Source organism: Littorina saxatilis, linkage group LG10 (genome assembly GCF_037325665.1).
Source record: "Littorina saxatilis isolate snail1 linkage group LG10, US_GU_Lsax_2.0, whole genome shotgun sequence".
Lineage (NCBI taxonomy): Eukaryota > Metazoa > Mollusca > Gastropoda > Littorinimorpha > Littorinidae > Littorina > Littorina saxatilis.
In genome coordinates this window covers 35,359,479-35,375,794 of record NC_090254.1, presented here as the reverse complement: position 1 = coordinate 35,375,794, position 16,316 = coordinate 35,359,479, and the positions used below count along the sequence as shown (strand labels likewise).

Here is a 16,316-nt window from a genome sequence, read left to right as displayed (position 1 = left end):
AGAAAATGAAGTTTATCAGTAATATATTTTACTTTCAAAGCAAGCTCAATTTGTTGCTCGGAAACTGACTAAGAACGACGATTGCCTGGCCGGGATAACGGTACTCCGTACACACACACACACACACACACACACACACACACACACACACACACACACACACACAGTGACACACACACACAATCATTGACGCAGAACCTGACCTCTTCACTGCAAAAACTTTTGCAATCAATCAATCAATCAATCAATCAGTAGAAATAAAAAGTTTAGAATATATATTAGCTTTGCCGTCAAGTTTTGGGTTTTAGAAAATGGATATAGTTAACACATCTAGCCTCGAAATCATCAATGCCGATATACATGTAGGCTATAACCTTCGGCCCATTACTCGATCGTTAGTCAGCCGTTGCGATGTGTTTGAGTACAAATACACATGATGATGATCATGCCGATATGTTGTCACTGAGTTGTGCTGAAACCCATTACTCTCATTCAAAAATATGTATCAGTTCATTACATCGTTTCTGTTGTGGAAACAAATTCACACTTAGAATAACATTGAAAATGCTTACCAACTAATTTTTATTAATTTTTTCTCTCTTTGTTCAATAACTCCTTTTTTTGGACAATTTGCTACAACTGGGACAGAGAGTACCCATTTCGGGATTTTCCTTCATGCGCGATTGGTTGTTTCCCCTGGTCAAGACTAAAAATAGACCGCATAGAGGGCAGGCTTTGCGGACGATTTTGATTGGTCGGCAAACCTCAACAAAACCCATGCTCGCTCTGTGTTCGTTCTCTCTTTCAGTCTAGCAAGCGTTCTGCAAGCGTCTCCGGACAAAAAATAAGGCTCTACTCCATAACTATCATTTCTTACTTCTCGGTAGGTAAAACGATCACTTCCCATAGAGTACTGTAATGTGCAGCATGCATGTTTTCAGGAGAGAAGTGCATGAAAGACAAATAACGTTAGCTGTTTGCTGCGAAACCGACATTGAGTACAGTTACCCTATCAACAACAACATCGGAACATGTCGTCTGCTACGGACGGTTTATGTAAACAAATAACTGAATGTCTTTTTTTCCGGTGCTATCGGTTACTGAAACAAGAGCTCGTTAAGGAATAAAAGTTTTATGTTTTCTTTTAGTTCCTTTGCGTTTTGTGCGTGGACATCCGTACATTTTTTCTGTTTTCGGAACAAAACTGTATCGAGTTTGCGAAAGTTAGCTGTTCAAAATACGCGTGCTGTGTTCAAATCGAAACTAGGTAGATCTACACACTGATCGGTTTTCAGCTTCACGCGTTGACCACCGAAGTCAAATGGTGAAAAAAGAACATTAAACGAATGAAAACCACGTTTCTGAAACAGTACACTGAATAACCAACAAAATAAGGACCAAAAAAAAAAAGTTACATCTCAGTGGTTTCTTATGTAGTTTTCCCCTCACAACATCACAGGTGCTTAACAATTTTCTTTTGACCGGTTGACAATTTGAAGTAAAATTTTTAGTACATATAGGTTCAGATGCATTCAGTGAATATATTTTAGATCTTTTGTTTTGAGAAAGGGACCAGTTGCTTTTCATACTGAAAGCAAAAGGAGAAAGTATGTGAACTAAGTCTTGATAATGATTGGTTACTGGTAGATATATCTTTCTTCCATCAGCCGGTCAGCTGACGTTTTATATTGCACACTGACACACATAAGGCTAACTGCCTGTACATTTTCAGTGACCTACATTAACGCTGATAGTACTTCGGTTAGTTGACATAACCCAGTTGCATGTTCTTGTTCGATGAATGCAAATTTGAGAACTATTTCATCGCCTTTGTCTTTGAAAAAGCGTGTTAAAAGTTGATTATCTTGCAGATGTGAATTGTGATTCAGTGCTTCTCACGTTTCCTGCATGTGGTGTTATATATGCATGATATGTAAGAGTTGAAACTTGCGATAAGGGTATCGTCACACCGATTGTTCTGACCCTGAGTTCTAATAACCCAGTTTATTACACGGCTTTTGTTGTATTCATGCAACTTTTGGAACAATGAAAAGTATTCTAGTTTTGTATAAATTAGCATTCTTTAAATGTAAAGTTTTTTCTGGTGAATGCAGAAAACTACTGAAGTGGTGTAAGTGTGAATGTAATTGCTATAAGTATAACAGGTAACTTTTGTTGCTTCCTTTTCACAAGGGAATCATATTCCACAAAGGAAAAACGTGTTATTAAGTTGTGGAATTATTTTTTGTTCAGTTTTACTTTCATCTTGCCTTTGTTATCTGTTTTTATGAGTAAACGTGTAAAAGTATTTTTTTTTAAATTACAAGAGAAAGGGTAAGCATGCTTTTTTTTTCGCTTCACTGCGGTTTGTAACCAAGCATGGATTTGATTGCCAGCAAACGACACACATTGATAAGCTTTTTTTCTCATTTTTTCAGACGACAGAAATAGAAACGATTCTCAGCCATGCCTGAGATCGTGTCGAGCACGGCCACCCCGGCCAACGACCAGCACCAGAAAGTGCAACGTCATTTCTCCAATGGGAGCAATGGCAATGCCAATGGAGCTATCTCCCCTTCAACGTCACGACCAGCGTCACCGACACTGTGGAGTAACACCTATGAACGGTTAATCGACAGAATTCACAGGCGAAAGGTGTCTGGAGATAAGTTTTTCTCACTGGAGTTCTTTCCCCCCAGGACGGGTGCCGGTGCAGGGAATCTCATTTCAAGGTATGAGACATTTTTGTGTGCATTTTGTATTCTTGTACATACTGTGTATACACAAATACATATACTAACTGTTGTAGGGCGCCAGTATTTTGTAGTCATATTTTGCCATTACAATTCAAATCAGCTTACCCCCAACAATTTTTTCCCGGCAGTCAAAGGCACTGTTTTTTTCTCTCTCGTTCTTTTAGGGCAAAGGTTGTAAGTGTGTTAAAGTTTGTATTTCACAGTAACCAATATATGTTGATCAAGTTAAAAATTGACATTTCCTTGGGGGGGGGGGGGGGGTATGTCTCCTGAATTTGTTTAAAAAAAAATTGAATCTGTTTGAACGGAAAATGTCTTTTGGGACGAGGGTTGGATTATTTTTCTCCCCTAAGTGTATTGTTGGCTCACGAAGTGTAGCCTATGCGATCGTAACTTTGTCTGTCTGTGCGTTTGTGCGTGCGTGTGTGTGTGTGCGTGTGTGTGTGTGTGTGTATGTCTGTGGTAGAAACTTTAACATTTCCGAGTCTATGTGTGAGTGGTTATCCAAGACTATGGATAAAGCTCGCATAAGATTACGTCACGGTCAAAAGTGTTTGACGTCAATTAATGCATCATGACGGCATGCCTCCCTGTAGTCTTTCTCTCTCGCGTGGTGTGTGTGGTCTCGGTCATTGTTATTTTGAGCGGGCCGAGACTATTTGGCAGTCGTGTCCCTGTAAGTAGGCAACATGCAGACACAGACAGATCTAGATCTAGTGTCTCTCTTTCTTGCACAGTGTCACCTAAGCTTACTGTGTGTGTGGGTGTGTATGTGTGACGGAATGATTGAGTTTGTGTTACTGTTTGTCTATTTCTTACGTGAGCCTTGAAGGCTTCGCCTCTTGTTTTACACTTACAGTGTACTTATTTGACAGTTGGAAACGATTTTTTGGGGGGATGTCTCTTGAATTTGTTTAAAAAAAATTGAATCTGTTTGAACTGAAAATGTCTTTTGGGACGAGGGTCAGATTATTTTTCTCCCCTAAGTCAGTAAGTGTATTGTTTTACACTTACAGTGTACTTATTTGACTTTTGGAAAGAATTTTTTCTATGTTAACTGTACTCTTCTCCTAGACGTTGGTTGCCTTTTCTTTGTGATGTTTATATACTGCATCGTCTAACATTTAGAAATGGATTTGGATGGTTGGCTTCTGGCCAATCATCACAATATATTATTTCACACAGCTAGATAACTTCAAAGCGTGGGATATGAAAAGGACATTCTGACTGTACATATACCCATATGTGGTATCAGGGGATACAGAGATCGTTTATAAAGCAAGAAATATCAAGTGGTTAATTTTAAAATACACACATACAGTGGAACCCCCCTGTTAAGACCCCCCAATTTAAGACTTCCTCCTTTTTAAGACCCTACTTTCTCAGATGATTTGTTCATAACCCGTTTAAATTAACCTCCATTTTAAGACTCCGTCCTTTTTAAGACCTCATATTTTTGAAGGTCGTTTAAGGGGGGTTCCATTGTATTCACAAAAGCCTTCAGTCTGGTCCTTCTCACCGCAGGTTCGAGCGCATGAACCAAGGGAAGCCACTCTTCTGCGACATGACCTGGCACCCTGCGGGCGACCCTAGTAACACGGAGAAACCCACCAGCTCCACCTGCATCGCCGGCACCATGCTGAATTACTGCGGAATCGAGACCATGCTGCACATGACGTGTGCGCGGCAGACGAAGGAGGAGGTGATCGCCAACTTGTACAAAGCCAAGGACTTGGGCATCCGAAACCTTCTGGCTCTTCGGGGAGGTGAGGAATTTGTGCATTGAAGTTCGGAGTCTGTCTCTGTCTGTGTTGTTGTTGTTTTGTTTTCTTTGTTGGGTGTTTCTTCTTCTTGGTTCATGGGCTGAAACTCCCACGTTCACTCATGTTTTTGCACAAGTGGGTTTTTAACAAGTATGACCGTTTTTACCCCGCCATTTAGTCAGCCATACGCCACTTTTGGGGGATGTTGGGCGTTATTTCTCAATGTTTTTTCCACCCTTTGAAAGTGAGTTTGAGAATCTATTGGGTTTTTTCAAAGGTAGGGCTAAGAGGTATTCCAAATTTTCTTTCTGGTTGGTTGTCCCGTCAGCCTTTGAATTCTTCCGTTTGCTTAACAGTCATGACATCAACACATCATAAACTTAATATGTCTCCGCATCGAGAAATGAAGATGACAGCATTGCAGGTGGTATCATGCCCAAAGTGTACAACGTACGACATCTAATAGTAATCCATGACATCTCATTTTCAGACATTGTCATTTTGAAGATATCATTGTTTCTTTCAGATCCCCCGGATGGAGCAGAGAAGTGGACGATGTCAGAGACAGGCATGAACTACGCCACGGACCTTGTCAGGCTCATCAAGGAGGAGTTTGATGACTACTTCGTCATCTGTGTGGCAGGTCTGTGCATCCTTTCTTAATTGACTTTATTTTGTTTCTTGTTCGATCCCCACATTCGGCAAAGGATTTATTTCATTTTTCATTACTTATTTACTTTATTGTCCCATCGCTTGGAAATTGGGGTCGCTTCCTCCCAGTGGAAACCTTGCAGCAACAGAGTCGCGCTACCCAGGTGTATACGTGTTGAGGTGTAATCAGCCACCTGCACTTTAAGTTACGGCAGAACGACAGATGTCTTTTACGTGCCACTGTGGTGACACGGGGATGGAACAAGGATCACAAGTCCAGTGCTCTACCAACTGAGCTAACCGGGCCCCCAGAGTCCACTTTGTGCAGATTCTCCTTGTTGCTCGAACACCCCTTTGTGCAGATTCTCCTTGTTGCTCGAACACCCCTTTGTGCACGCATGCACACGATAAAAATCCCAAGTTGACAGTGAAAGTCTTACGGCTTGGAAACATGAATACGCGCATGGAAGACATTTTTTTAAAATATTGAATATGGCAGCTCACTTTCCCCAGTGAGAAAGCAGCCTGTATTTCCACGGGGGTAACCTCACAGGACTATACGAATCCTTATCCTTATTAGTCATAGTTGTTGTGCATACTTACCTTTGTGTCCTTTTCTTCATTAAGGTTACCCCCAGGGGCACCCAGAGTGCTCGTCCTATGACGATGACATTCAACGCTTGAAAGAGAAGGTGGATGCTGGGGCTGACTTTGTCATTACACAGCTTTTCTTTGATGCTGACGTGTTCCTCAAGTACCTGAAAGACTGTCGCGCAGCGGGCATCAACTGTCCCATCCTGCCAGGCATCCTTCCCATACAGGTGAGGGTGCTACTACTGTGTATTTAAAGCGTTGATATCTGAATAATTAAAGTGTGTTGTTTCCGTCCTTTATTGTCAGCTAGGTGCTGGGGTAGTCTGTGCATAGAAAACTTCTTCTCCAAGGCCTTAAACTTGGAGACCTGTTCTTGAAATGAATTGGGCTGTCTTCTGTAAGTCCTTCATTGGTCTGTACATCTTTTGCTGGAGTGCAACTAGGTGTCACCACATTCCATCATGAAGCAAGTAGAATTGTTTGCAGTGAACGAAGACTCTGAATTTGTGATATGTATCTATCATGTGAGTTAGAAGTTGTACGTTGTTGGTTGAGTTTTTACATTCATTTGAACAGAGGAATTTTGGAGTACAAGTGACAGTTTTCGTGAACAAATTCCAGGGGCGGACCTAGGGGGGGGTTCCTGGGTGCCCGGAACCCCCCCCCACCCCCCATCCGTTTGTTTTTTTACCTTGTTATCTTCCACGAGAGGCCTCCGATTGACCTAAAAAAATAAAATTCCTTCAGCATCTGGGGGGCTTTGCCCCCCAGACCCCCCACCAGGGCTTTGCCCATGGACCCCACCTGGGCCTGAGCGGCCCCTGGACCCCTGCTCCAATTTGGAACCCCCCCCTTATCCACAACTAGGTCCGCCCCTGAATTCTGTAGTGAATCAGTGATAGCTAGAGAATTTTTGTCCTTTGAAAAAAGTACAGAAATGCCCACCCGCCACTTTTGTGAAAAATCAGAAAAAGGTTGCTGTGTATGGGGTATTTCGTATGTTCATTGTGTTTCATACTCTATTTATCTCTATTCTCACAGGGCTACCAGTCACTCCGTCACATCGTCAAACTGTCAAAATTAGAAGTACCCCAAGAGATCATCGATGCCATCAACCCCATCAAGGAAAATGACGAGGCCATCAGAAACTTTGGCATTGATCAGGCTGTGCAGATGTGCAAAACGCTACTGAATGCTTCAGCTGATGACGCAGATGTGAACATTCCTGGTGTACATTTTTACACACTGAACCGTGAGGTTGCCTCTATCGAGGTGCTCAAGAGACTAGGGTTGTGGCAGGAGGAGATTCTCAGACCGTTGCCTTGGAAACAGACTGCCAACGCTGCCAGGTGTAAAGAAGAGGTAAGATATTTCTTCTGGCAAGATTTTGCTGGTTAGATTCTTTTGCTGGAAACGTTTTAGCACTCTCTTGCAGCAAGTACTTAAAAGACTGCCGCTCATAGGAAGGTTTCTTCAGCAACATGGGCAATGCTTCAGAATCAGAATCAAATGGGTCACCACTGAATGCACTTATTCATTGTCTCCTAAGATACTTTGTACCTACAATCGGTTAATTAAGACCAGACCTCTGAGTCTGAGCCGATATGGACATGAATAATTAATTCTGTATTATTTGGTAGACTGTTTCCTGCTACATATAATACTAGTTGACGAGAAAGCTCTTTGGTCAGCGTCGTTGAAGATAGTGACCTTTTCATCTTCTGGTTAAAAAGCATTCAATGTCCAAGAAACCAAGGGAAGTAAGCTCTCTAAATGCATTCATATGTGCATTAAAGTAGTTAAGAGAGAACTAATCTCCTGGCACCTGAGAGAATAACAAGCATTGAAATGAACAAGCGACTTTCATCCTCTTACAACAGATTTATTCTTTAGCAGTAAATATAATCCTCATACTTTCCAGGTGCGTCCAATCTTCTGGCGGTGTCGCCCCAACAGCTATGTCTACCGCACCTCCGACTGGGACGAGTTTCCGAACGGCAGGTGGGGTAACTCTGCCTCCCCCTCCTTCAATGATCTGAAAACGTACCACCTGTTCTACCTGAAGTCGCGCTCCTCCAAAGACGAACTTGTGAAGATGTGGGGGGAGCTGGAGGATGAAAGCGACGTGTGGGATATCTTCTACTCTTACCTGACGGGGACTCCCAACAAGAATGGCGTCAAGGTGGGTGTTGTGTCTGCCTGACGAGTATTCACAGTACAGTGGAACCCCCCCCTTTATGACGTAAAGACCAAGAGTCTTAATCAGACACCATTTTTTTATTATTTGTGTTTTTACAATCCAGAATTGCATACACATACATTGGTTTTTTTTAGCCGTTTAGACAGTTTATTGATATTTCTGATGTAAGATATATGCACCACTGACCAGAAGAGGTACATCTTAAATCAGAAAGAAAGAAAAAATTACCAGGGAACCAAAAAATCACTTTTTTTCACTGTGGTTTTAATGAGAAATAGGTAAGAGAAAATAAGTGCTATGTCGTTGACAAAGCTCACGATCTTTTTATTTTTGTATTTTCTGTTTTACTGTAGTTTCTCCCTGTCGTCACAGTCAATAATATCAAAATGCAGTGTGCAGAGTTGTTTTGGTTTACCTGCCTGACTGTTTCATATCAGTGCCTTTGGCGTTTGTCAGAGACACGCATACACGCATACACACGCAAATTATCTTTCTTCTTTGTCCCACAACTTTGTGGAGAGGAACAGAGTTTTCTTCCAAGTTAAGTTTTCAACTTCATACATGAATTTTCCCTCATCTACCACAGGTGAAGAGAATACCTTGGGATGACAGTGAACTGATCGCAGAGACCATGATGATCTCGGACAAACTTGCGTGCATCAACAAACGAGGCGTTCTCACCATCAACTCTCAGCCCCGCGTCAACTGTGCGCCGTCAGACGACCCCAGCGTTGGATGGGGCATGCCTCATGGATACATTTACCAGAAGGTATGTTCTGTTCACAATAAAGAGAGGATTATGTGTGTTAGTTATTGTGCTGAAATAGACAAATTCCAGAAATAACTCTGTCAGGTTTGTATGGGTTGTGAAAGAGTGAGTTCCCTTGCATTTGCATGTGACAATATTTCCCACGAGACAGTATAGGCTAGTCTCAAACCCATGTACAGGAAGCACGTGGCAAAGTTTGTCTGCGCAAATGCAAGGGTACTCGCTCTTTCAAGTTCCCATGCAAACCCGACAGAGTTATTTCCAAAAATCGTCTATAAAAAAGAAGTACATGTTGCTTGGAAACAGTAGCACTTCTTGTGGCCATAAGTGTGTATTTACTCATGATCAGAAAGCATTTTGAATATTTGGGAAGATCTGGTTTGTTTTCAGCTCCTTGCAGTGAAACAAATATTTGGGTTATTATTACTTTTTGGAGTATATGTATTAACTTTAGGGCAAGCAACATGTTTTTGGAAATGCTTTTTTTGCCTTTGCTTGATCATTTTGTCATTTAATTTATTCCAGGCGTACCTCGAGTTCTTCACGTCTCGAGAAAATGTTGAAGCCTTGAAGAAGATCCTGCCCAACTATCCACTGGTCAACTATCACATTGTTGATCACATTGTGAGTTCACAATTGAAGAGCATTTTTGTGTGTGCTGTGAAATAATAGCTATCGTCCAGTCTTATACCCCCATTCCACACATCCGTTCTAGCTTCCGTTCCCAGCCGTCCGCTGCTACGATCAGACACTGCGCAAACGGCCGTTTTTGACATTTTTGCGCAGCGTCTGATTGTAGTGGCAGCCGTCCTCTCAGGACGGCTCGGAACGGAAGCTGGAACAGATGTGTGAAATGGGGGTATTATAGATTGGCAGTTGTTGTTATATTTGTTAGCTTGTTTGTGAGAATGTTTTGTTCACTGTTTATTGTGTGTTTATTTGAGTGAGTCGGGGCGAGTTCAAGTTTAAGTTTCACAAAATAAACAAACAGATAAATGTGTAAGGAGACAAATGCATGATGATTGTCCATTCATTATTCTGTCAAATGTGAGTTTGGGAAGATGCTACAAATGCAGTGTGTCCGTTTGCTCACTATGGCAGCAACATCAACACACGTGGTGTCTGTTTGTATTACTGTACATACATTGAGGCATTCACTGGTGGCACTGAAAAAAACAGAAAACACACTATTACTCTTACTTTTACTTAATGCTTTTCATGACACAAATGGACAATAACTGATATTAAAACAATATTGTTGTGTCTGCAGGTGTCAGCATGTACAACATCAAATAGTTTTTCCTCCCTCTTCCGTTCATAATCAATATTCACTTTAATGTAACCTTAAACGGGCTGCTAATCACTGAAACTGAGAAATGCAGAAGAATGAATAGATTTGTTGACTAACTGCCTAGAATTTATTGAGTATAATATGATGGTGGTTTGCAGGGCCAGGCTCACTACACCAACTGTGACGCCTCTCAGCCCATCGCTGTGACGTGGGGAGTGTTCCCCGGCAAGGAGATCATCCAGCCCACTGTGGTCGACCCGTTGTCTTTCCTGACATGGAAGGTACGGCTTATTTTAAAGACGAATGTATCGATTGAACATTGAATTTTCCTGCTTTGAGCTATGTTACGTCAAAGTCAGGCAAATTTCATATTTAGGCTGCAAGCCGAAACTAAAAAATATCATATTTTGGTCAAAAATACAAATAACTTATATTGTTCATGGAATAAGTAATTTTACCTCAGTGAAGGCATTCTCAGTTTCAATACCTTGTCTGATTTTTGACTCACATGCGAAGCAAAAGTGAGTCTATGTACTCACCCAAGTCGTCCGTCCGTCCGTCCGTCCGTCCGGACGTCCGGACGTCCGTCCGTCCGTCCGGAAAACTTTAACGTTGGATATTTCTTGGACACTATTCAGTCTATCAGTACCAAATTTGGCAAGATGGTGTATGATGACAAGGCCCCAAAAAACATACATAGCATCTTGACCTTGCTTCAAGGTCAAGGTCGCAGGGGCCATAAATGTTGCCTAAAAACCAGCTATTTTTCATATTTTTCCCATTTTCTCTGAAGTTTTTGAGATTCAATACCTCACCTATATATGATATATAGGGCAAAGTAAGCCCCATCTTTTGATACCAGTTTGGTTTACCTTGCTTCAAGGTCAAGGTCACAGGAGCTCTTCAAAGTTGGATTGTATACATATTTTGAAGTGACCTTGACCCTGAACTATGGAAGATAACTGTTTCAAACTTAAAAATTATGTGGGGCACATGTTATGCTTTCATCATGAGACACATTCGGTCACATATGATCAAGGTCAAGGTCACTTTGACCCTTATGAAATGTGACCAAAATAAGGTAGTGAACCACTAAAAGTGACCATATCTCATGGTAGAAAGAGCCAATAAGCACCATTGTACTTCCTATGTCTTGAATTAACAGCTTTGTGTTGCATGACCTTGGATGACCTGGTCAAGGTCACATGTATTTTGGTAGGAAAAATGTGTAAAGCATGTGAGTCGTATGGGCTTTGCCCTTCTTGTCTTAAGGTTGAAAGTGAGAGGTACTGTCGGAGGAATAGCTTTATTTGCAATGTGCTTGTAAAAAAAAGGTTTTTTTAGACTTTGGTTGTTTTGTTTTCTTGCTTTTATTTCCGATTTTGTTGGTGTTATTCTTTGTAGCTTTTGATGGGTGTTCTCTGCATGTATAACAATAAACACAATCTTTCTTCTGCAGGATGAAGCCTTTGCACTGTGGAAGGAGACATGGGGCAACCTGTACGAGAAGGGGTCAAGGTCGCAGCAGGTGATCAACAAGATCCATGACAGTTACTACCTGGTCAACCTGGTGGATAACGAGTTCCCCAAAGAGACGTGTCTGTGGGAGCTGGTGGATCAGATGCTTCAGCTCACTTCATCTTCCTCAGGTAAATGGGCATTAGTTGTTTTTATTTTAATTTGATTTTTTTAATGAAAATTCAAGTTTTTGATATTGATTCAGTCATTTTTGAATCTAACCAATTATTGTTGTAGTTTTTCTGGTCCAAAAATTCATCAAAATGGTTGAAGTGTAAGACTTGAGTAGTGAAAAAAAAATGAGGTGCACTTATATCCCACCTAGCTGGGTGGTACACAGCCATGGAATCGGGTTGGTTGAAATTGAGATTTGTTGTGATTTTAAGCAATCAAACCCAGCGGCTGGTTCCCACAAAGTTAGATGGGACCCAGTTTTTGGTTTGAGCACCTCAGCTATGGTTACTTCTTCTTCTTCTTCAGCGTTCCAGAATTTTCTGGTTACGTGTGAGCTCGTTTGCCCATTTGGGTTCCCCACACTATGCTCTGAGAGCATAGTCAGCTCACTCCGCTTTCGTTGAGTAGGCATGCTGGGTGTTTTCGTGTGTCCATAACCCACCGAACTCTGACATGGATTACAGGATCTTTTCCGTGCGCACTTGGTCTTGTGCTTGCGTGTACACACGAAGGCGGTTAAGTCACTAGCAGGTCCGCACATAAGTTGACCTGGGAAATCGGAAAAATCTCCACTCTTAACCCACCAGGCGGCAGCGATCGGGATTCGAACTCACGACCTCCCGATTAGGAGGCCGACGTCTTACCACCACGCCACTGCGCCCGTCGAGCTATGGTTACAAAGAGAACTACATTTCGCTGACTTTCTGTTATTAGTCTCTGTAAATGTACCCCCATTGTAAGACTCCCTCCTTTTTCTCAAAATGTTGGAGGTCTTAAAAGGGGGGTTCCTTTGTAGCTGCTCAGGCTTGGTTGCTACAGAATCATGGTTGAACCCCCCGCGGGTTAGGGGGAAGAATTTACCCGATGCTCCCCAGCATGTCGTAAGAGGCGACTAACGGATTCTGTTTCTCCTTTTACCCTTGTTAAGTGTTTCCTGTATAGAATATAGTCAATGTTTGTAAAGATTTTAGTCAAGCAGTATGTAAGAAATGTTAAGTCCTTTGTACTGGAAACTTGCATTCTCCCAGTAAAGTCATATATTGTACTACGTTGCAAGCCCCTGGAGCAATTTTTTGATTAGTGCTTTTGTGAACAAGAAACAATTAACAAGTGGCTCTATCCCATCTCCCCCCCTTTCCCCGTCGCGATATAACCTGCGTGGTTGAAAACGACGCTAAACACCAAATGAAGTAAATAAAGTAATCATGGTTGAAGCTTTTAAGTTGTGTTGTGAACGTTGACTGATGTGAATATTTTTTTCTGATCTACAGAAGGTGGAGCAGCAGCAGCCGCTGGACCATGAAGTGAAACGCTCCACAGTTCAGCGATTAATCAAGCCCTGTGACAAGCGTTGATCAACCTAGTGGTTTTGCCACGCCCTGTGATTCTTTCTACATGTACTTCAAGGAGTTGGAACTATGTTGCCTTAGTAGATCTGTTTGTCTTTTGAAACAGAGTGAATTTTGAATAATTTAAAAGTTCATGGATTCGGTCAAATACCTGATGTTTTTCAAATGAGTGTTTTGTTCAGTGTGTGATTCATGACACTTATAAGACTGGAGCCATGCAACATCATGCATGTCATTCTGAGAATACTGCACATCAAAGTGAACAATTCTTCTGCCTTTCCAGAATGTGGGCTGTTTTGAATACTCCGAGTTGGGAAGATTTATGAATAGACTGAGCTTGTGACCTCTCTGTGAATGTTTGAGTTGAGTCGCATTTAATTCACCTGGAAGGAAATAATCTGGTTGGTTTCCAGTTGATTCAACTCTACGTGGAAAGGTGTAGCTAATTATTTGAGTAGTCTGCTATTCTTTTTCTTTTTAGTTAATTTATTTTTGTTGTTGTTTTTTTTAGGTTTTTTTAGCCGGCCGTATTGACTGTTGATAATAATACATTTTTGTTACTTTTCTACTGCAAGATAGGTCGCTTAAGTGCTTTCCCATGAGATATTTTCCCACCCTCCATGTTAAAATGGTTTGCAAATTGTTGAGTCAACAGGGAGGCAGGCATCTGTGTGTGATTTCTGTTTTTGGTTTGCTTTTGTTTTCTGTTTTTTACACAAAGAGTAAAGGAAATGGTAGCTGGTAGGTCTTGTCTTTTTTTTTAATCAAGTGATGTGTACAGAGAGCTAAACTTAGTATATATTTATATATTCTCACAAACTCAAATAACGTTGTATTGTTGTCTTTTTTTTGTTATTTTTGTTTTTGTTTATTAGGCCCAGTAGCTCAGTTGGTAGAGCACTGGACTTGTGATCGAAAGGTCGCAGGTTTGAATTCGGGCCGGGACGGACACGGGTCAACTTTATGTGCAGACTCAGACGGTATCCATGTTCCACCCCCGTGTTACCACTGTTGCATGTAAAAGACCTCGGTCATTCTGCCGTAAGTGCAGGTGGCTGATTACACCTAAACATGCATACACCTGGGTAGCGCGACTCTGTTGCTGCTAGCTTTCCACTGGGAGGAAGCGACCCAAATTTCCCATCGATGGGACAATAAAGTAATGAAAATGAAAAGAAATGAAGAAAATGTATGCAGGGACTGTTTGCTGTGTATTTCATTATGCTAGATATAAATGTGGCAAGATGAACATCTTTCTTGGCAGGCTGCACCATGTATTTTTCAGAGTTATTTTCTACCAGATCTCGTTGAAGCTCAGCATGCACTGAAGGGTTTTTAGACCTGACGGTGTAGAATAAAAAAAAATGTAAAAATGTATAAGTTATTTAACATTTGCTTCATTGCAACTATATATATATGTGTTGTTGTTGTTAGAACAAAAATATAAACTGTTCTGGTCTCTGAGTTTTAATAGATATTACAAAAAAAACTAAAAAAAACTGATTTCAGGAGGCTAAATTTGGCAGAGCTAGCAAAGGGAATTATTTCAGTCTGTTTTGCTTTGCAGCTGTAATTTATTTCTATTACAGTATTAGACTTTTCCATGAATATTACCTGTACCTTGAAACATTCATATTTTTAATGGAAATATTCTGCATGCTCAGTATTGTTTTTTATTTTCCTTTGTGGTGAGATATGAGGGCGGTAAATTTTACGTTTACATGTATTGGTGCATTTGAGTGAATTTGTGTGCCTCTGTAATCTTAATCGAATTCTAAAAAAGAAAACAGAGTTTCAGCTTTCTTTTTTTACCTCACGTTTTCACCTTATACACCGGAGTTGTGTGTGTTTTTTAAATTTTTTTTTAGTTATGTTTATTTACATTTTTATGTGTGAAGTGGGACCCCCCCACGGGTTAGGGGGAAGAATTTACCCGATGCTCCCCAGCATGTCGTAAGAGGCGACTAACGGATTCTGTTTCACCTTTTACCCTTGTTAAGTGTTTCTTGTATAGAATATAGTCAATGTTTGTAAAGATTTTAGTCAAGCAGTATGTAAGAAATGTTAAGTCCTTTGTACTGGAAACTTGCATTCTCCCAGTAAGGTCATATATTGTACTACGTTGCAAGCCCCTGGAGCAATTTTTTGATTAGTGCTTTTGTGAACAAGAAACAATTGACAAGTGGCTCTATCCCATCTCCCCCCCCCCTTTCCCCGTCGCAATATAACCTTCGTGGTTGAAAACGACCTTAAACACCAAATAAAGTGTGAAGTGGGAATTCTTGATATTCATCAAAAGGTGTGAATATATTTTTATATATATATATATATATATATAAGTGTAAGGTTTGTTTACATTTCACATTTGTATTTTCCTTTGTAACAAGTCTGGAAAGGTCCTCTAAATTCTGTAGATACACATTGACTGCAGTAATTTGTGTGTGCGTGTGTGTGGGTGTGTGTGTGCACGTTTATGTGAGAGTATGAGAGATTGAGAGAGAAAGAAAGAGGTTTGACATTTGAAGGACAAATATAATGTACAGTATTATGACCAAGGTATTTGTTTCTTAGTACAGATTAGATTTTACTTTTTATATCTTGTACATTTTGAGTTGTGTGTGTGTGTGTGTGTGTATGTATGTTGCTAAGAGTTACTTATATACAGTAACTGAGAAACACGAAGAGATTGAAGAGTCAATAAAAGTGGTCCTTATCACAGTTTGGTACAAACGGTTTTTGAGTTAAGACTTTTTCATTGAAAGCACGATTGAGGTAAAACCCGGGATTCATATTTGAGGTGTTGTGATTAGGTGCTTTGGTTACAAAATTTGTGTTTGTCATGTTGAAAAACTGAAGTTTTAAAGTTTGCCAGGGTTGAGCAGTGCATGCTTTGGAACAATTAGCCTCAAAGGGACAGTGCAGGGTTTTATAATACAAACTGCCAAGCTAAACTAGTTGTTGGCCAAGTGGGTGTAATAATAATAGGTAATAATAATAATAATTCTCTTTATTTATATAGCGCCTTATCCGAAGTTCAAAGCGCTTTTATGCCGTGTGAGATGGAATTTTTTACACAATATATCACGCATTCACATCGACCAGCAAACCTCAAGCCTGTTAGGCGAATGTTCACCTTTCGCGGCCTTTATTCCAAGTCACACGGGTATTTGATGGACATTTTTATCTATGCCTATACAATTTTGCCAGGAAAGACCCTTTTGTCAATCGTGGGATCTTTAACGTGCACACCC

General features: G+C 40.8%; 1 protein-coding gene across 1 annotated transcript; it reads left to right on the top strand.

Moving 5' to 3' along the window:
* Positions 1–770: 770 nt before the first annotated feature.
* Positions 771–15,796, top strand: LOC138978658 (methylenetetrahydrofolate reductase (NADPH)-like). The gene is made up of 12 exons (XM_070351436.1): positions 771–883; positions 2,439–2,732; positions 4,281–4,522; positions 5,046–5,162; positions 5,798–5,991; positions 6,806–7,126; positions 7,686–7,946; positions 8,551–8,733; positions 9,259–9,357; positions 10,183–10,305; positions 11,484–11,673; positions 12,988–15,796. The coding sequence occupies exons 2-12, from the start codon at positions 2,467–2,469 to the stop codon at positions 13,017–13,019; spliced, it is 2,028 nt and encodes a 675-aa protein (XP_070207537.1). The 5' UTR covers positions 771–883; positions 2,439–2,466; the 3' UTR covers positions 13,020–15,796.
* The last annotated feature ends 520 nt before the right edge of the window (positions 15,797–16,316 follow it).

What these genes read in the sequence shown, in the direction of transcription:
- LOC138978658 (XM_070351436.1), top strand. Translation starts at nt 2,467, where the DNA reads ATGCCTGAGATCGTGTCGAGCACGGCCACCCCGGCCAACGACCAGCAC. An exon ending in ATGGATACATTTACCAGAAG is followed by an intron (nt 8,734 to 9,258) that starts GTATGTTCTGTT and finishes AATTTATTCCAG; the next exon opens with GCGTACCTCGAGTTCTTCAC. An exon ending in GCTCACTTCATCTTCCTCAG is followed by an intron (nt 11,674 to 12,987) that starts GTAAATGGGCAT and finishes TCTGATCTACAG; the next exon opens with AAGGTGGAGCAGCAGCAGCC.